General features: G+C 59.5%; 1 protein-coding gene across 3 annotated transcripts in view; it reads right to left on the reverse strand.

Moving 5' to 3' along the window:
- NCOA3 (nuclear receptor coactivator 3) overlaps positions 1–20,056 on the reverse strand; it is a 98,652-nt gene that overhangs the window by 50,169 nt on the left and 28,427 nt on the right. For 2 of the 3 annotated variants that reach the window (XM_066586975.1, XM_066586973.1), the window contains exons 2-12: positions 7,789–7,835; positions 5,896–6,003; positions 3,827–3,999; positions 3,542–3,642; positions 2,666–2,840; positions 2,359–2,547; positions 2,168–2,269; positions 1,941–2,081; positions 1,659–1,797; positions 1,125–1,513; positions 61–932 (exon numbers count right to left, since the gene is read on the reverse strand). In XM_066586975.1, the coding sequence (XP_066443072.1) occupies positions 61–932; positions 1,125–1,513; positions 1,659–1,797; positions 1,941–2,081; positions 2,168–2,269; positions 2,359–2,547; positions 2,666–2,840; positions 3,542–3,642; positions 3,827–3,999; positions 5,896–5,987 (2,373 nt within the window). In that variant the 5' untranslated portion in view covers positions 5,988–6,003; positions 7,789–7,835. The remainder of the gene's footprint in view (positions 1–60; positions 933–1,124; positions 1,514–1,658; positions 1,798–1,940; positions 2,082–2,167; positions 2,270–2,358; positions 2,548–2,665; positions 2,841–3,541; positions 3,643–3,826; positions 4,000–5,895; positions 6,004–7,788; positions 7,836–20,056) is intronic. The other variant, XM_066586974.1, reaches the window with a different exon arrangement.

The following is a 20,056-nucleotide window of genomic DNA, read 5'->3' on the forward strand; positions in this document are numbered from 1 at the left end:
TGACTCCAGTGCTGCAGGGCGCTGACGTGGTACCGCAGACCGTCACTGACATGCACTTACCTCTTCGGCAGGCTCTGTCTTGATCTTGATGTCCTTCTCTTGGCTGGAGCTTGGGACACTGGAGCTGCTGCTGCTCTGGCTGAGTTTGCTGTCCATTGGCTCCACTTTGGGCTTCACATCCTTGGTCAATGAGTCCTTGCCCTCGTCCTTGTCCAGTAGGTACCGCAGCAGCGCATTATTCTCCTTCTTCTTGGGGCTCAGCTGTTCCTGCTTCACCGTCGCTTCTGGCGCGGAGCTGACCGTCTCTATGAAGCTGTCCTTGCCGGTGGCTTCTGCGGTGATTTTGGCGACCTCAGCAGGGGAATTTCCGTTCTGCAGGAGCTTATGCAAAATGCGGTGCTTCTCCTGGAGCATGGAGCCATGCAGGTTAGAGGTGGAGCTGACACCTGAGGAGGTAGAGGAGGACACTCCGGAGGGACTGGTAACATTGGTGGAGGTATCTTTACAGCCGGCGTCCATGCTGGAGCTGCTCATGGTGCCGTGGCCGCGCTCCTCCGTGGAGCAGGTCAGCAGCTGCAGAAGCTTCTTGTGCCCCTTACTCTCTGCCTGTGCCCGCTGCCCGTCTGAGCCTTCCATGATGTTCTCTTTGACGTCCTTCTCGCCAAGATGGTCTCTCCCGCTGGACTGACACACAGAGCTCTCCACCTGCTCACAGAATAACCCCGAGGGGCTCTTGCACTCCTGGTTCCCCATCTTACTCTGCTGCGGCAGGTTCATGTTGGAGGCGCTCTCCGCTTTTTGACCAGGAGAGGATAAAGACGACAGGAGGGAGCTGCCGACTCCTTCACTAATGGCGTGCAGGGCGCTGAGTGAGCTGCTGGAGAAGCTGCCGCCGCCGGCGTTCCCGGAAGATCCCATAGGAGAGTTCATCCCTGGGTAAGAAAGCAAAGAGGTCAGGGGGTTCCCAGCGATGACCACATGACACGTGTGCTGGGACTTGTGGTTGTTACTCAAGGACTCCCATCGGGGGCCTTTTTATCTAACTTTACCCAGTATTCACGTGTTCGACATCTCAATGTACACCGCCACAGACGACGCTGGAGCTATACAAAGTTGGGAGATACCTGGAATAGGAGAGAACTGGCTGGATCCCATTTTCGGACTGCCTCGATTGCGGGGTGACATTATCAGGTTGGGTTGGTTGCTGCTCATGCCGGGGCTCCCATGCGGGGGGCTGCTCATATTTAGTCCATAGTTACTGTTGTTCTGGTATGGGGGCTGGGCCATTCCTGGAGCTTGGGACACCGGCCCCATGTTACCGGTTGATCCGTATCTCATGCCAGGCATTGGTGCCATGTTGTTGGCCTCCCCCATGCCATAACTGCGGTTCTGTGGCGGTACAGCCTGAGCAGATGTGACATTCATAGCAGTGCCGGCAGCGGGATTTGACTGCAAGGGCGGACGACCTCCTTGGGCCATAGGATTGGGATTCGGCCGGTATCCATTCTGCTCCCTGAAACAGCAATAGCAGACAATGGAGTCACGTGACATACGAGGACTAAACCGCTCTTGGAAAGGGATGCGTTATACAACTAGTTCCTGCGTCGGAGGACATTTTAACGATAGCTACATCAGCACCCTCCAGCGGCAGTACTTACCTCTGCAGGAAATGAGTGGATACGAAGCCATGAGGCTCAGGATTTCGGAATAATTTGCTCTTGGTCTGTGCCGTGACCATTGTGCCATCCGCTAGAGAGAAGCGGTAGAGCGGCGTCTCTGAGTGACCGTGGACATATGCTGCGTGGACAAGAGGACATCCCATTAACAAGCTGCAGCCTCGCACAGAGGACCCAGAAGCCACCGCTCACACGGACAGCCCTGCTGGGGTCTGCTGCCCTCCATGGCAGCAGCTGTGGATGTTCCTGCCACGTCACACTCACCTTCCTGATAATGGCGTTTATACGTCCACGGCTGTCCGTTACTATGACAAAGGAACCTCTGAATACAGCGGCGGATCGTGTCCTCGAATCCCGGCCTCATGGAGTTCCGGAGAGAATTGGGGTCGATGTTCACCACTTTGCCTGTTAGAAGAGTTCGGTACAGATAAGGGTGCGGTCCGATGATAGGACAGCGGTCGACTACACACGGCGGGGGACAGCGCTCTCACCCGAGAGGTCGTGCCTGGTGATGAAACTCTCAGGATTGGATGTGAACGCTCTCTCGACATTTGTAATTCGTCGGGCAACGCAAATCATGCAGGACTGAAGATCTAATGAAAAACAGAGTAATCAGAGACCGCGGGCGACAGGTGTAATACATCCTCCTCACCACAAGGTGGGCACACACCACCGGACTCACCTTCACCTTCCTCCATGATGGCACGAGGCTGAGAGAGTGCAAAGCACTGCATGGTCTCGTATCTCTGCCGTGGGTCCATCCCGCCGCTGCCGTCGTCCAGGTGATCCAGCGCATTCTTGACCAGCATGCGGCAGTTGAACGTGTGACTTTTCTGCCGGGGGGCTTCATTGGACCAGGGGACCCCATTAACTTTGACGATAGAAAACAGACCAGTAGGAATGCGAGAGCACAACATCTGACCGAGCGCACCTACCTGATCAGCGAGGGTACAGACAGCGAAGGATGGCTCCCCGCAGGTAAGCCTCACCTGTGGACTTGGGCAGGTTCTTGAGGAAGTCTTTGCGGTCGTCATCGTGCAGGATGCTGTAGACGCTGGTGTTGACCAGATCTTCTTGCTTGTATTGTAAGTATTGGGTGACGTTCTCCGACACAAACACAATGTTACCGTCCCGATTCACCACAAAGAGGAAACCATCCAGCGCCTGGAGACAGAGGACAGCAGCGTGACAGACGGTGGCGCTCTCACCCAGCATCCCACTGACCCCACCACAAAGCACTAAATACAGCAACCACCAATAACCACAGGTCACATTAAAGGGGATGTCCGACCCCAAGGGCACCGGAGCACCGCCTGACAGGTGACGTCACATGGCTAAAAGGCATTCTGATGGAGGAGCCCCAGCAGGTTTACGGGATGCCACTGATGACGGCCCTGTTGGGCCTTCTATTGGCTGCAGTGGTTACATGGGTAAACAACCTACGTGACCGCCAAAGTAAACAGAAGAGCGGCAGCGCTCAGGGGAGCAGAGATTTAGCTTTTAAAGGCTATTTTGCTCCCGCATTGCCTCCAAGGTCACCAAAGTCTGAAAAACCCCTTTATCATGGAGGGGCTACGAGAAGGATGGAGTGAAGCACATCACCAACAGTGGAAGGGTGCGTTCACACGGAACATCCGCAACACAAAAACCCTATCAACATCCGTGCCATTGGTGCAGATTTCACCCTTTCGCTATTAGTGAAGTCCGCTGCGGATCGGCACCAATGGCAGAAATGATGTCCGTTTCTGAAGCGGAGATGACGGGGGTTGGGGTGTACAGAAGGCAGCCCAGCGGTGGTCTCCCAATCTGAGGATGTGGGGTGCTTCCAGCCCGTCTCCCCTCCGCGAACACATGATCCTACTCACCTGCAGGAGGAGCGGCCCCAGCGAATCCTTATCTATGACCCCCTGGCCCGTAGAGGACACATCTGCCTTCTGGACGTCGTCATCGTTGGAGGAAGCTTTTCCTGTAATACACGGAGAACAGAGCATCAGCCCAAGAGCGGAGCGACGCACGTCACAAGGTCCAGTCTGGGGGCAATCACATCTGACAATGGAGGTCCGAGCGCAGTAACCACAAGGCAAGGAACGAGCGCAGCCTATAGCCCTCACCAGCAGGAGGCGACGTCTCAGGCTGTCCTCGGTGCTCACCTTGCTCCTTGATCTGACGGATCTGCCTGACCGTCTCCTTCAGGATTGCACATTTGTCCGGTTTGACGTTGAAGTTGTCGATGTCGCTGAGGTTCGCTGAGATCAGCTCGGCCAGCTCCTCGATGTACTTGCTCTCCTGCTCGCGTCGCCTCTTTTCACCGCTACAGGTCAAACTGGAAGAGAAGGAGATCAGCGAACCATCAACACTTCACATGCATTACAGAAGACAGACACAAGTCTGCCACAGGAGGAGCAAGAAGTTCTCAGTACCAAGAATAAACTTCCTAAGAGTGGGAGTGGTCAGTGGTGAAGCCCCGCCCTCATAACCAAACACTGCATTTACCCCTCTAAAAACTGAATTAAGCTCTAATGTCAAAGAGTCTCATCTTCTTTCTAATTGCAGAGAATACCTGAGGCTGCACTACTGACGACCCAGCATCCTCTGCTGTTCTGGAGCCACTATCCACATCAGCGACCACCAGAGGTGTAACTTAAAGCTCCTGGGCCCCAATGCAAAACCTGCAATGGGGCCCCCATTTATCCGTAGTACTGGGCTTCCCATATGGCACTAAGGCTCCTGGGCCCAGGTGCAACCGCATCTTCTATAGTTACGCCTCTGGGGGCCACATATACAGCTGCAATCAAAATCCCCCCCCCCATTTACAAATTCAGTTTATTTGCCAAATTTACAAAGTTTCAGCCGTTTGCAAAAAAGCAGAATGTAAATCGCCCAACACAACTAATCCATCAAGCGGTTTCACCACAAGACGCCCCTTCTCCTGGCTGCCGCGGTCTCAGGATTGCCCCCTTCATGCCCGGCCTCTCTAGTACTTAGTGGAGACCCTTTCTCTGTTCTGACCGGCTGCAGACGTGATGTATGACCCGACGGCGTTCCTGAGGACTCCTACCCCGTTCCTCATGGCCAATGGCCGCCAGCTCTAATATTCTTGGGTTTGTGTCCTGCAGCCGCCTTCACATCCCTTGTATGGGGTGCAGGTCAGGTGACTGCGGCGGCCACTCCGGAATCTTCCTGGACTTGGGGTCCGGTTGGAAGATCCGATGACGCCCGAGCTTCAGCTTCCTCCTGGAAGCCATGATGTGTTCCCCTGGGACTCCCTGATACGTGATGGACTCCATCTTCCCCTCCTGCAGGTTTCACTGCAGGGTTCAGTATGCGCCTGGAAACAGAACCCTCAGTGCTGCCGCCACCGGATCCCGCTGCAGGCATTTTGCAGTCACTGATGGATTGTTGACCACCTGCCTCCTCAGGGATCTGGGGGCAGCCGGTGATAGCGCCCTCTTTCTGCCACGTCCAGGTAGTGCAGCCAGTGTCCCCGTGACATTGAACTCATGAGCTGCTTCCAGCCGTATCTCTAGGAGCATTCAGCGCCTTTCTATCCTTTTGTACCCTTTTCCTTGCTTGTACATGGCAGTGATCTCTTCTATAACTTTTTGGACCCATCTCTTCACTTATGGGACTTTACATGGACCGACAGTCATCCGGGGTAAACGCTTAAACAAGCCTATTATTGTATAGAAAGGCCGGGCAAGTAAACGACAATTGCTGTGACAACTGTTGGGCGTGTAGGCCTCGCCAGTCCAGATATGTTATGTGTTTAGCTCAAGTACACCTGATGCAACTAATGAAGGCCTTGACTAGTGGCCTCAGGTGCGCTTGCAACAAGACCCAACTTGCAAATGTGCTCTCATGAAGGATCCTGTTCAGGGAATGAATAACTGTGACTCTGCAGCAATCAGCAGGGCGGCCATCACACAAGCCCCAGTGGGTGCCGCTAGCACTCACGTGTGCCTGACATTTGCCGAGCTCCCTGGTATTGGGGCTCATGTAATAACACCCGATGGTGGCATTCTGTGGTGAACTTGGACAAACCGCTTGTTCTACTAGTTGCGTTCAGCCATTTACATTCTTCTTGTTTGATTGTTTTGTTGTAAAAAGCTGAAAGATTTTAAGTTTGGAAAATTAACCTCATTGATTGCAATTGTAGTTGGCCCCATTCAGGGCCGGCAGGACAACATTGCAGCCCCCAGGCTTGTAGAGGGGACCTTACCTGGGGCCGGGGGTGTCACACAGCGATGGCTTCCTCTTCCTGGAGTCTGAAGACAGAGGATCCAAGGAGTTCTCACCTAATCCGCTCATCATGAACCAACATCAGAAGCTGCAAGACAAAATCAGGGGGAGGTTACTGGGGCAATAACTGCACCCCTGAACCCCAAAACAAAGCACAAACGGGGGCAACAGCTTCAGCACTTCATCCTAGTAGGGCGGTAATAGATTCAAGGCCCACGGTGCAGCAAGAGCTGAACTCCGTATTACACACTTCTCCCAGCACTACAGACTCTCCCCCTCGGCATTATGGACCCCCTTCTTCCCCCCTGGCATTACGGACCCCCTTCTCCCCCTCCCCCCCGGCATTACGGACCCCCTTCTTCCCCCCACCCCGGCATTACGGACCCCCTTCTTCCCCCCAGCGTTACGGACCCCCTTCTTCCCCCCAGCGTTACGGACCCCCTTCTTCCCCCCAGCGTTACGGACCCCCTTCTTCCCCCCAGCGTTACGGACCCCCTTCTTCCCCCCAGCGTTACGGACCCCCTTCTTCCCCCCAGCGTTACGGACCCCCTTCTTCCCCCCAGCGTTACGGACCCCCTTCTTCCCCCCAGCGTTACGGACCCCCTTCTTCCCCCCAGCGTTACGGACCCCCTTCTTCCCCCAGCGTTACGGACCCCCTTCTTCCCCCAGCGTTACGGACCCCCTTCTTCCCCCAGCGTTACGGACCCCCTTCCCCCAGCGTTACGGACCCCCTTCCCCCAGCGTTACGGACCCCCTTCCCCCAGCGTTACGGACCCCCTTCCCCCAGCGTTACGGACCCCCTTCCCCCAGCGTTACGGACCCCCTTCCCCCAGCGTTACGGACCCCCTTCCCCCAGCGTTACGGACCCCCTTCCCCCAGCGTTACGGACCCCCTTCCCCCAGCGTTACGGACCCCCTTCCCCCAGCGTTACGGACCCCCTTCCCCCAGTGTTACGGACCCCCTTCCCCCAGTGTTACGGACCCCCTTCCCCCAGTGTTACGGACCCCCTTCCCCCAGTGTTACGGACCCCCTTAGCTTACACATTTTCCCCCAGCGTTACAGATGACAGCTGGAAAGGTCTATAACAATGGAGTTTGTACAAAACTGCTCCCCGCTGCTCGCCCTTCTATGGGTTTGCCTCTATAGTCAGTGTGAGAGGCGGTGGGCTGGGTGCATCTTGTCCTGTCCCCAGCAGATGGCGCCGCTGCTCCTTGTAAAGGCCGCTCATCTCTGGGATCATCAGTAAACAGCCGGCATCCCCAAGGTTATTCTGACTCTGCGGCTGCAGTCCTGGCGGTGATCAGGACACCTCGAAATAGCCGAGACCACCTATAGTGTACACTTTACTGCCATGAAACTATGGCTGGGAGATTACAAGGACCCCCCAGTCCACCATGAATGACCCATGCCCCGCTGACCCCAGGCACCGAAGCCCCCGGGAGAGCAAACAGCACAGCGAGACGGAAGCAGGATGTGCCGCGCCCCAGAGATAGGAGGGGATATAGAGGAACTACACGGGGGTATACAATACCACCCGACCGCTCTGCGCCGCCGAATCGCCACTGACCTTGTGCTTATTCTCTTTAAATCCTCTTACTCTTAGGATCATCTAGAGGCGGCTTAATTTGTCCGATGACCCAAGAAGCGTCCGCCGCCATCTATACCGTAAACGGGACGTCGGGCTATAAAGCCCCCGCGCAATGTGACAAGGGATGCGCAAGCTCTTGTGAGGCAGCCCCATCCAAGATGGCTGCTCCCATGAAGTACACAACGAGGGGGGCTACATAAAGATGGCAGCTCGGACAGCAGGTTGGCAGCTGCTGACGCCCCCCGCAGGCCACCAAATATCATGGCACGTGGGACCACCGCTCACCTGAGCTACACGGACTGGTGGGACTGCGCGCTGCTCCTCCTCCCCATCTGCAAGAACAACATGGAATACACGTTAGTGCTGAAGGGCGCCCCGTATGAATACCGCCACTGGGCGCACACGAGGGGTGGGATACATTGCGGCCCCGCTTGCCCCACCGTCGACAGCTACATTAGTTGTTGCCCCAGTTTGAGAACGTCTCCGTCTCCACCGGCTCCCCTACAGTACAGACCGCCCAACGAAGGCACACAGCTTTCCCAGAATCCTGCAGATCGCTTGGAAGTACTAATAATCTTTATTTGTATAGCGCCAACTTATTCCGCAGCGCTTGCAGAAGTTTGAGAAAGTTGAGTCAAGCATTTGCCTTTCTCTTCCCTCATTGTGGGCCCCCGGGTCCCCCAGGATAGAAATGTCACAATGTCAGCAATGGCCAAGGGGAGGCAGGATGACCGTCAGGTACGAGGCACAGGACGGGGATCCCTTACACACCCGGCCCAGAGCTGCAGTCGACGCCATATCGGAGCTTAGAGAGTCGCCTTGCCCCCAACGCACCTATGAGTCTGAACGCATCCAATCCTGGGAAGACCGCATCAAGACCTCTCAAAGGGGTCACTGTACAAAGACCACCGGCCCACTTACACAGGATGAGTGTGGGGCAAACGATGGCCGCCAGTCGTCCTGTACATACTGTCTGCAGTGCTCCTACATAAACGATGGCCGCCCCTCGTCCCCCACATACTGGCTGCGGTGCTCCTACATAAGCGATGGCCGCCCCTCGTCCCGTACATACTGGCTGCGGTGCTCCTACATAAACGATGGCCGCCCCTCGTCCCGTACATACTGTCTGCGGTGCTCCTACATAAACGATGGCCGCCCCTCGTCCCCCACATACTGGCTGCGGTGCTCCTACATAAGCGATGGCCGCCCCTCGTCCCGCACATACTGGCTGCGGTGCTCCTACATAAACGATGGCCGCCCCTCGTCCCCCACATACTGGCTGCGGTGCTCCTACATAAACGATGGCCGCCCCTCATCCCGTACATACTGGCTGCGGTGCTCCTACATAAACGATGGCCGCCCCTCGTCCCCGCACATACTGGCTGCGGTGCTCCTACATAAACGATGGCTGCCCCTCATCCCGTACATACTGGCTGCGGTGCTCCTACATAAACGATGGCCGCCCCTCGTCCTGTACATACTGGCTGCGGTGCTCCTACATAAACGATGGCCGCCCCTCGTCCTGTACATACTGGCTGCGGTGCTCCTACATAAACGATGGCTGCCCCTCATCCTGTACATACTGGCTGCTGTGCTCCTACATAAACGATGGCCGCCCCTCGTCCCCCACATACTGGCTGTGGTGCTCCTACATAAACGATGGCCGCCCCTCGTCCCCCACACATACTGGCTGCGGTGCTCCTACATAAACGATGGCCGCCCCTCGTCCCCACATACTGGCTGCGGTGCTCCTACATAAACGATGGCTGCCCCTCATCCTGTACATACTGGCTGCGGTGCTCCTACATAAACGATGGTCGCCCCTCGTCCCGCACATACTGGCTGCGGTGCTCCTACATAAACGATGGCCGCCCCTCGTCCCCACATACTGGCTGCAGTGCTCCTACATAAACAATGGCCGCCCCTCGTCCCCCACATACCGGCTGCGGTGCTCCTACATAAACGATGGCCGCCCCTCGTCCCCCACATACAGGCTGCGGTGCTCCTACATAAACGATGGCCGCCCCTCGTCCCGCACATACTGGCTGCGGTGCTCCTACATAAACGATGGCCGCCCCTCGTCCCGCACATACAGGCTGCGGTGCTCCTACATAAACGATGGCCGCCCCTCGTCCCGCACATACTGGCTGCGGTGCTCCTACATAAACGATGGCCGCCCCTCGTCCCGCACATACTGGCTGCGGTGCTCCTACATAAACGATGGCCGCCCCTCGTCCCCCCACATACTGGCTGCGGTGCTCCTACATAAAGGATGGCCGCCCCTCGTCCCCCCACATACTGGCTGCGGTGCTCCTACATAAACGATGGCCGCCCCTCGTCCCCCACATACTGGCTGCGGTGCTCCTACATAAGCGATGGCCGCCCCTCGTCCCCCCACATACTGGCTGCGGTGCTCCTACATAAACGATGGCCGCCCCTCGTCCCCCACATACCGGCTGCGGTGCTCCTACATAAAGGATGGCCGCCCCTCGTCCCCCCACATACTGGCTGCGGTGCTCCTACATAAAGGATGGCCGCCCCTCGTCCCCCCACATACTGGCTGCGGTGCTCCTACATAAAGGATGGCCGCCCCTCGTCCCCCCACATACTGGCTGCGGTGCTCCTACATAAAGGATGGCCGCCCCTCGTCCCCCCACATACTGGCTGCGGTGCTCCTACATAAAGGATGGCCGCCCCTCGTCCCCCCACATACTGGCTGCGGTGCTCCTACATAAAGGATGGCCGCCCCTCGTCCCCCCACATACTGGCTGCGGTGCTCCTACATAAAGGATGGCCGCCCCTCGTCCCCCCACATACTGGCTGCGGTGCTCCTACATAAACGATGGCCGCCCCTCATCCCCCCACATACTGGCTGCGGTGCTCCTACATAAACGATGGCCGCCTCTCGTCCCGCACATACTGTCTGCGGTGCTCCTACATAAACGATGGCCGCCCCTCGTCCCCCACATACTGGCTGCGGTGCTCCTATATAACCGATGGCCGCCCCTCGTCCCCCACATACTGTCTGCGGTGCTCCTACATAAACGATGGCCGCCCCTCGTCCCGCACATACTGGCTGCGGTGCTCCTACATAAACGATGGCCGCCCCTCGTTCCCATATACTGGCTGCGGTGCTCCTACATAAACGATGGCCGCCCCTCGTCCCGCACATAGTGGCTGCGATGCTCTTACATAAACGATGGCCGCCCCTCGTCCTGCACATACTGGCTGCGGTGCTCCTACATAAACGATGGCCGCCCCTCGTCCCGCACATACTGTCTGCGGTGCTCCTACATAAACGATGGCCGCCCCTCGTCCCCCACATACTGGCTGCGGTGCTCCTATATAACCGATGGCCGCCCCTTGTCCCCCACATACTGGCTGCGGTGCTCCTACATAACCTATGGCCGCCCCTCGTCCCCACATACTGGCTGCGGTGCTCCTACATAAACGATGGCCGCCCCTCGTCCCCACATACTGGCTGCGGTGCTCCTACATAAACGATGGCCGCCCCTCGTCCCCCACATACTGTCTGCGGTGCTCCTACATAAACGATGGCCGCCCCTCGTCCCCCACATACTGTCTGCGGTGCTCCTACATAAACGATGGCCGCCCCTCGTCCCGCACATACTGGCTGCGGTGCTCCTACATAAACGATGGCCGCCCCTCGTCCCGCACATACTGGCTGCGGTGCTCCTACATAAACGATGGCTGCCCCTCGTCCCCCACATACTGGCTGCGGTGCTCCTACATAAACGATGGCCGCCCCTCGTCCCCCACATACTGCCTGCGGGGCTCCGGCCTGCTTGTGTGGGACGCCTGTGGGGATCCGGCCTGCTTGTGTGGGACGCCTGCGGGGCTCCGGCCTGCTTGTGTGGGACGCCTGCGGGGCTCCGGCCTGCTTGTGTGGGACGCCTGCGGGGCTCCGGCCTGCTTGTGTGGGACGCCTGCGGGGCTCCGGCCTGCTTGTGTGGGACGCCTGCGGGGCTCCGGCCTGCTTGTGTGGGACGCCTGCGGGGCTCCGGCCTGCTTGTGTGGGACGCCTGCGGGGCTCCGGCCTGCTTGTGTGGGACGCCTGCGGGGCTCCGGCCTGCTTGTGTGGGACGCCTGCGGGGCTCCGGCCTGCTTGTGTGGGACGCCTGCAGGGCTCCGGCCTGCTTGTGTGGGACGCCTGCGGGGCTTCAGGCTACTTGTGTGGGACGCCTGCGGGGCTCCGGCCTGCTTGTGTGGGACGCCTGCGGGGCTTCAGGCTACTTGTGTGGGACGCCTGCGGGGCTTCAGGCTACTTGTGTGGGACGCCTGCGGGGCTTCAGGCTACTTGTGTGGGACGCCTGCGGGGCTTCAGGCTACTTGTGTGGGACGCCTGCGGGGCTCCAGGCTACTTGTGTGGGACGCCTGCGGGGCTTCAGGCTACTTGTGTGGGACGCCTGCGGGGCTTCAGGCTACTTGTGTGGGACGCCTGCGGGGCTTCAGGCTACTTGTGTGGGACGCCTGCGGGGCTCCGGCCTGCTTGTGTGGGACGCCTGCGGGGCTTCAGGCTACTTGTGTGGGACGCCTGCGGGGCTTCAGGCTACTTGTGTGGGACGCCTGCGGGGCTCCAGGCTACTTGTGTGGGACGCCTGCGGGGCTTCAGGCTACTTGTGTGGGACGCCTGCGGGGCTTCAGGCTACTTGTGTGGGACGCCTGCGGGGCTCCGGCCTGCTTGTGTGGGACGCCTGCGGGGCTTCAGGCTACTTGTGTGGGACGCCTGCGGGGCTTCAGGCTACTTGTGTGGGACGCCTGCGGGGCTCCAGGCTACTTGTGTGGGACGCCTGCGGGGCTTCAGGCTACTTGTGTGGGACGCCTGCGGGGCTTCAGGCTACTTGTGTGGGACGCCTGCGGGGCTTCAGGCTACTTGTGTGGGACGCCTGCGGGGCTTCAGGCTACTTGTGTGGGATGCCTGCGGGGCTCCGGCCTGCTTGTGTGGGACGCCTGCGGGGCTCCGGCCTGCTTGTGTGGGACGCCTGCGGGGCTCCAGGCTACTTGTGTGGGACGCCTGTGGGGCTTCAGGCTACTTGTGTGGGACGCCTGCGGGGCTCCGGCCTGCTTGTGTGGGACGCCTGCGGGGCTTCAGGCTACTTGTGTGGGACGCCTGCGGGGCTTCAGGCTACTTGTGTGGGACGCCTGCGGGGCTTCAGGCTACTTGTGTGGGACGCCTGCGGGGCTTCAGGCTGCTCGTTTGGGATGTGCATGCCGACACATTCCGTGCCCAAAAGCATAGTTGACTTGGGACTATTTAATGTGGATTTTCTCTGCCCGTCAGCGCTGCAGTGTGATCCTTTCAGGCTCATTCACACCCGTGTCCTCAGCGCTGGGCTGTGAACATACGGAGTATTTATGAACGCTGCGTTCTGGCCTGGTTGCAGGTTTTTTCTGCACACGTTATAACATGCCCGCAGGTCCAATTGATTCCCTAATGCGTGGAGCGCGGTCATGCGCCCAGTGACTTCAATGGGTTATTTGTATCCGTAATTCGAACCGAAATAGATCATGGAGGGCCGTGAGAACCCTCCAACGCAGATCTGTGGGGCTTCAGTACGGCCTGTCATGCACGGCCTGTCAAGGCCTTCTAGAACACGTATGATGAGCCAAGTACACGGCTGCACTGGCGACCAGTAGGGATCACAATAACATCGCAGCCTTACACCACTCAACTATCCAAACCAAGCGGTTCACAGCTCCGCAGCCAGGATGTTAGGGGGGCTGCGCCCTTAGAGATGGGCTCTAGCGGACACTGCAGCGCCTTCCACCCATCGTGACATTTCCCCGTGCCACAGTATAGGTGTTCGCCTCGCTGCACTTTACTCTCTATCCTATCTGATGTCCTTGAACCCCCCTGTTGTGTGTCATTAGCATGTCACGTGTCATACACCATGCTACATAGCCCGCAGACACAACGGTGTGAGGAGCGCCATAGTTGGACATTTCAGAAATGGAAGAACGTTCTATGGAGTGACGGATCACGCTGCTCCATCCTCAAATCAGATGGCCGTCCCTGAGTGCGGAGGAGCCCAGGGAACGCCACCCGCCTGAATGTGCACGGCGGAGCTTCCTTTATGGTCGCGGGGTATTTTACATCACATGGTCTCGGTCCGCTGGGTTACGTTGGTTTGAAGATGCAGATGTTTCACGATCGGATCGGCCTGCACAGATTCACACCCGAACCCTACTGGACGTCGCTGAGGCAAACTGGAAGTATCAACAGTGTCCATCTTCGCTGAGAGAACTGGCCAGACGTTTGCAGGATGAATGGAGGGAAATACCAGCTGAAGTATTTTATACATGACTAGAGAGTATACCACGGCGAGTATCTGATGCCATTGGGACCAAAGGAGACCTGCAAAGTATTAACAGATGGACATAACGACTACTTGGGATTCTTGCTCCGGGGTCCTATTACTTTTCTCAGAAAAGCGCACAGCAATTGATATCCGATATATTAATAACGCAATCCGTGCCCCGACCCACCATTTTTCACCAGGTGGTATACTGCCCCTATAGGGCAGTGAGAAGTGCTCGGTACAGTCTGAATAGCAGGGTAGGTTGCAGAGAATTTGCCCCCATACACAAGCCTTTAGGCGCTTCTTACCAATTTCCTGCCAGCCTCCTCAACCAATCTCTGACATCATGTCTGAGCGGCGGGAGGCGGTGACCACGTTTTGGGAGTAGATGTGTGACCCAACAAGAGCTGCGCGCACCAGCCTGCGTCTGAGGACCGCCCGGTCTTGTCGGAGGTATTTCATATCACGTTCCAACACGAGCCGCTGCAGGATGGAGGCCGCGCTCAAGGAGGAACGGCGGCAAAACAGACAGCGAAAGAGGGCAAATTCTACACTAGTAGTTACACAAGCTGCAAGCTGCGTCTGTCGCCTCCCGGGTTCAGTCTCTTCACACATTACTGGACACGACACTCATCTACCAACTGGGCGGTCAGCGAGGTGGCGATTCCGTGTACTGCGCTCACACCCCCATCACCCTATGCAGCTGACAATTAGCGCCTCTACGGCTCGCGATCCCTGGCGCTCTGGTCGCAGCGTCTCAGACGGTCTCCCATTTGAGTTATGCAAACACTTCATCCTAAGAGGTTCACGCTGGTCAAGTTCCCACCGCAACGGCGAAACACGAGCTTTACTTACTGCGATAATGTGAGCGTGTCTGCGGCGCATCACTACGACCGGAGACGCAGTAATACCTAGCGATCGTGCGCTGTGGTGTACCTAGCATTGGCCCATCGGGTGTCACAGCCTCACGTGGTCAGCCACCATATAAATTTACATTCATCACCCAGGGAGGCGGGCACGCCCCACCTCTCACCCCACACCACATGTGGGGTGAGGACAGGTGGAGGGGGCCCATCACACAGCACGTGGCCGCAGGACGGGTGGAGAGGGCCCACCACACACAGCACGTGGGCGCAGGAGAAGCAGAGAGTGCTCCCTGCACCGCACATGGGCGCAGGACAGGTGGAGAGGACTCGCCACACAGCATGTGGGCGCAGGAGAGGCAGAGTGCTCCCTACACCGCATGTGGGCGCAGGAGACACAGAGAGGGCCCACTACACAGCACGTGGGCACAGGAAAGACGGAGGGGGCCCGACACACAGCACGTGGGCGCAGGAGAGATGGAGAGGGCGCAGCACACAGCATGTGGGCGCAGGAGAGGCATAGAGTGCTCCCTACACCGCACGTAGGCGCAGGAGACACAGAGAGGGCTCACCACACCACATGTGGGGTGAGGACAGGTGGAGGGGGCCCATCACACAGCACGTGGCCGCAGGACGGGTGGAGAAGACCCCACACACGGCACGTGGGCGCAGGAGAGACGGAGAGGGCCCCACACACAGCACGTGGGCGCAGGAGAAGCATAGAGTGCTCCCTGCACCGCACATGGGCGCAGGACAGGTGGAGAGGACTCACCACACAGCATGTGGGCGCAGGAGAGGCATAGAGTGCTCCCTACACCGCATGTGGGCGCAGGAGACACAGAGAGGGCCCACTACACAGCACGTGGGCACAGGAAAGACGGAGGGGGCCCGACACACAGCACGTGGGCGCAGGACAGATGGAGAGGGCCCGCCACACAGCACGTGGGCGCAGGAGAGATGGAGAGGGCGCAGCACACAGCACGTGGGCGCAGGAGAGACAGAGAGGGCGCAGCACACAGCACGTGGGCGCAGGAGAGACGGAGAGGGCTCCACACACAACACGTGGGCGCAGGAGAGACGGAGAGGGCCCCACACACAACACGTGGGCGCAGGAGAGACGGAGAGGGCCCCACACACAACACGTGGGTGCAGGAGAGACGGAGAGGGCCCCACACACAGCACGTGGGCGCAGGAGAGACGGAGAGGGCCCCACACACAGCACGTGGGCGCAGGAGAGACGGAGAGGGCCCCACACACAGCACGTGGGCGCAGGAGAGACGGAGAGGGCCCCACACACAGCACGTGGGCGCAGGAGAGACGGAGAGGGCCCCACACACAGCACGTGGGCGCAGGAGAGACGGAGAGGGCTCCACACAGCACGTGGGCGCAGGAGAGGCGGAGAGGGCCCCACGCACAACACGTGGGAGCAGGAGAGGCGGAGAAGACCCCACACACAGCACGTGGGCGCAGGAGAGATGGAGAGTGCCCCACACACAGCATGTGGGCGCAGGAGAAGCATAGAATGCTCCCTGCACCGCACATGGGCGCAGGAGAGATGGAGAGGGCCCCACACACAGCACGTGGGCGCAGGAGAGACGAAGAGGGCACACCACACAGCACGTGGGCGCAGGAGAGACAAAAAAAGGGCCCACCTCGCAGCACGTGGGCGCAGGAGAGACGGAGAGGGCCCCACACACAGCACGTGGGCGCAGGAGACGGAGAGGGCCCGCCACACCGCACGTGGGCGCAGGAGAGACGGAGAGGGCCCACCACACAGCACGTGGGCGCAGGAGAGACGGAGAGGGCCCACCTCGCAGCACGTGGGTGCAGGAGAGATGGAGAGGGCCCCACACACAGCACGTGGGCGTAGAAGAGATGGAGAGGGCCCCACACACAGCATGTGGGTGTAGGAGAGACGGAGAGGGCCCACCACACAGCATGTGGGCGCAGGACAGGTGGAGAGGGCCCACCACACAGCACATAGGCGCAGGAGAGACGAAGAGGGCCCACCACACAGCACGTAGGCGCAGGAGAGGCCCCCACACACAGCACGTGGGCGCAGGAGAAGCATAGAGTGCTCCCTGCACTGCACGTGGGCGCAGGACAGGTGGAGAGAACTCACCACACAGCATGTGGGCGCAGGAGAGGCATAGAGTGCTGCCTACACCGCACGTGGGCGCAGGAGAGACGGAGAGGGCCCACCTCAGTCTCTGCTCTGCCCACGTGCTGTGTGGTGGGCCCTCTCCGTCTCTCCCATGCCCACGTGCTGTGTGTGGAGCCCTCTCTGCCTCTCCTGCGCCCATGTGCACAGGAGAGGGCCCACCACACAGCACGTGGGCACAGGAGAGACTGAGAGGGCCCACCACACAGCACGTGGGCGCCCAAGAGACATAGAGTGCTCCCTACACTGAACATGGGCGCAGGACAGGTGGCAAGGACTCACCACACAGCACATGGGCACAGGAGAGGCATAGAGTGCTCCCTACACAGCACATGGGCACAGGAGAGGTGGAGAGAGCCCTCTACACAGCACATGGGCACAGGAGAGGCAGAGAGAGCCCTCTACACAGCACATGGGCACAGGAGTGGCGAAGAGCGCCCCCTACACAGCACATGAGCACACGAGAGGCATGGAGCGCCCCGTACACAGCACATGGGCACAGGAGAGGCGAAGAGCGCCCCGTACACAGCACATGGGCACAGGAGAGGCGAAGAGCGCCCCGTACACAGCTCATGGGCACAGGAGAGGCGAAGAGTGCCCCGTACACAGCACATGGGCACAGGAGAGGCGAAGAGCGCCCCGTACACAGCACATGGGCACAGGAGAGGCGAAGAGCGCCCCGTACACAGCACATGGGCACAGGAGAGACATGGAGCGCCCCGTACACAGCTCATGGGCACAGGAGAGGCGAAGAGCGCCCCGTACACAGCACATGGGCACAGGAGAGGCGAAGAGCGCCCCGTACACAGCACATGGGCACAGGAGAGACATGGAGCGCCCCGTACACAGCTCATGGGCACAGGAGAGGCGAAGAGCGCCCCCTACACAGCACATGGGCACACGAGAGGCATGGAGCGCCCCGTACACAGCACATGGGCACAGGAGAGGCGAAGAGCGCCCCGTACACAGCACATGGGCACAGGAGAGGCGAAGAGCGCCCCGTACACAGCTCATGGGCACAGGAGAGGCGAAGAGTGCCCCGTACACAGCACATGGGCACAGGAGAGGCGAAGAGCGCCCCGTACACAGCACATGGGCACAGGAGAGACATGGAGCGCCCCGTACACAGCACATGGGCACAGGAGAGACATGGAGCGCCCCGTACACAGCTCATGGGCACAGGAGAGGCGAAGAGCGCCCCGTACACAGCACATGGGCACAGGAGAGGCGAAGAGCGCCCCGTACACAGCACATGGGCACAGGAGAGGCGGGCGAGCTCTTGTCAGCAGCAAAATTGTTGCCCAGGTGTATTCCTATTAACGCGAGGACCCGGGTGCCGACTGCCCAAACCTCATTACGGTCACTGCCCATGGATTGGTAACGGGTGCGTCACTGTCTACATGTACACCAAATCCCCCTGACTCCGCCCACCCCAATATGGAGCTCCTACAACGCAGTACTGAGGGTCCGCCGTGACTCTGGTTACCGAGCGCTGGGAAGGCACGGGAGAAGCCAGCGTTGACCCAGCAGTGAAGTGGTTAATTGCGCTCTGACGACAGGAAGCTGAAAACCTATATTTAGTCAGAGTTTGCGTAAAACTCCCGCCGCCGCTAGTCGCGGATTTGCATTCTTGTGGTTCAGTGATAATTACCAGAGGCCAGAGCCAGCGAAGGGGAGCCACAGCGCCATTCTGGGAGGAGAGACCCCTGTCCCGGGAGCAAAGCTAGAAACCTCTACGCCGAGTCCAGCTGCAGGGGAGCGCCATTCAGTGACAGCTAGCGGGGTACAACTGTTTCCCAGAATGTCAGACGGATTGTAGCTGGCAGCCATCGGTGGCAGTGACCGAGCTGCTGACCATGAGAAGTCAGCGGAGACTGCCGGCCGGCACAGAGGAGGCAGTAAGGAGGCAGGAGTCTGGCAGGATGAGCGCGGCGCCCGCAGACATGTGCTGCACACGTGTGACTGACTACACGGAGCAGCGAGCGTTGATGGATGCCAGGCGATGCACAGACAGGGGGACCGCGCCATTCCTGCGCTCGTATGTAACGGATTAGCCATCCAGCGGGGTCAGAAGTTTACACATTTGTACTATGATACCGAGCAGAGGCCCCGGCATCACCGCGCCGGCGAGTATCGGCCCCGGCATCACCGCGCCGGCGAGTATCGGCCCCGGCATCACCGCGCCGGCGACTATCGGCCCCGGCATCACCGCGCCGGCGACTATCGGCCCCGGCATCACCGCGCCGGCGACTATCGGCCCCGGCATCACCGCGCCGGCGACTATCGGCCCCGGCATCACCGCGCCGGCGACTATCGGCCCCGGCATCACCGCGCCGGCGACTATCGGCCCCGGCATCACCGCGCCGGCGACTATCGGCCCCGGCATCACCGCGCCGGCGACTATCGGCGCCGGCATCACCGCGCCGGCGACTATCGGCGCCGGCATCACCGCGCCGGCGACTATCGGCGCCGGCATCACCGCGCCGGCGAGTATCGGCGCCGGCATCACCGCGCCGGCGAGTATCGGCACCGGCATCATCGCGCCGGCGAGTATCGGCACCGGCGCAGTCCCCACGCCAAACGCAGTTGAGGTCATCCGGGGACATCCAGCATCCATGTGGTGTAGGACGACCCGCTGCGGCCGGGCGACGTAGAGGAGGGAGGGGCGTCCGGGGAAAGCTTCCATCATCCAGACTCGCGTATGTGGCGCGCCAGCCAGGACGACCGCAGGGCATCATGGGAAGTGGCCCTGCAACACCCTCTTTATCCAGTCTGGTGCAACCGGAGAGTTTGGCGGACTCTACATGGTTTGGTTGAGTCGGGCAGAAGTGAGGAGGCCGCACTGACCGGCCAATCAGAGTACAAGACTGCGACCGCGCACGGAGGTCAGCGGGGTCACAGCGAAGGCTGCCACGAGAGCGAATTGCAAAAATTCCAACTTGGTAGAATTTCTTTGCGCCCCAACATGTTCTAACGCTCATTCACCCAATCCAAGCTCACATGCCGGGGGCGAGCGGGGACGCTGCGGCAGCCGGCCCACCAGGGGCCTCCTCCGAGGCCGGCTCTGCCGGGATGTATTGTGGGAGACGCAGAGTATATCATATACAACAGTAAGTGCGCCCCCTTTAGGGCTCGCAGCGCAGTACTTCTGTAGAGCGTTCTGCGTCACATGTACAAGAATGGCGGACAAGGGCCGCAGCCCACCAGCT

This window comes from Eleutherodactylus coqui, chromosome 13, assembly GCF_035609145.1.
Source record: "Eleutherodactylus coqui strain aEleCoq1 chromosome 13, aEleCoq1.hap1, whole genome shotgun sequence".
NCBI lineage: Eukaryota > Metazoa > Chordata > Amphibia > Anura > Eleutherodactylidae > Eleutherodactylus > Eleutherodactylus coqui.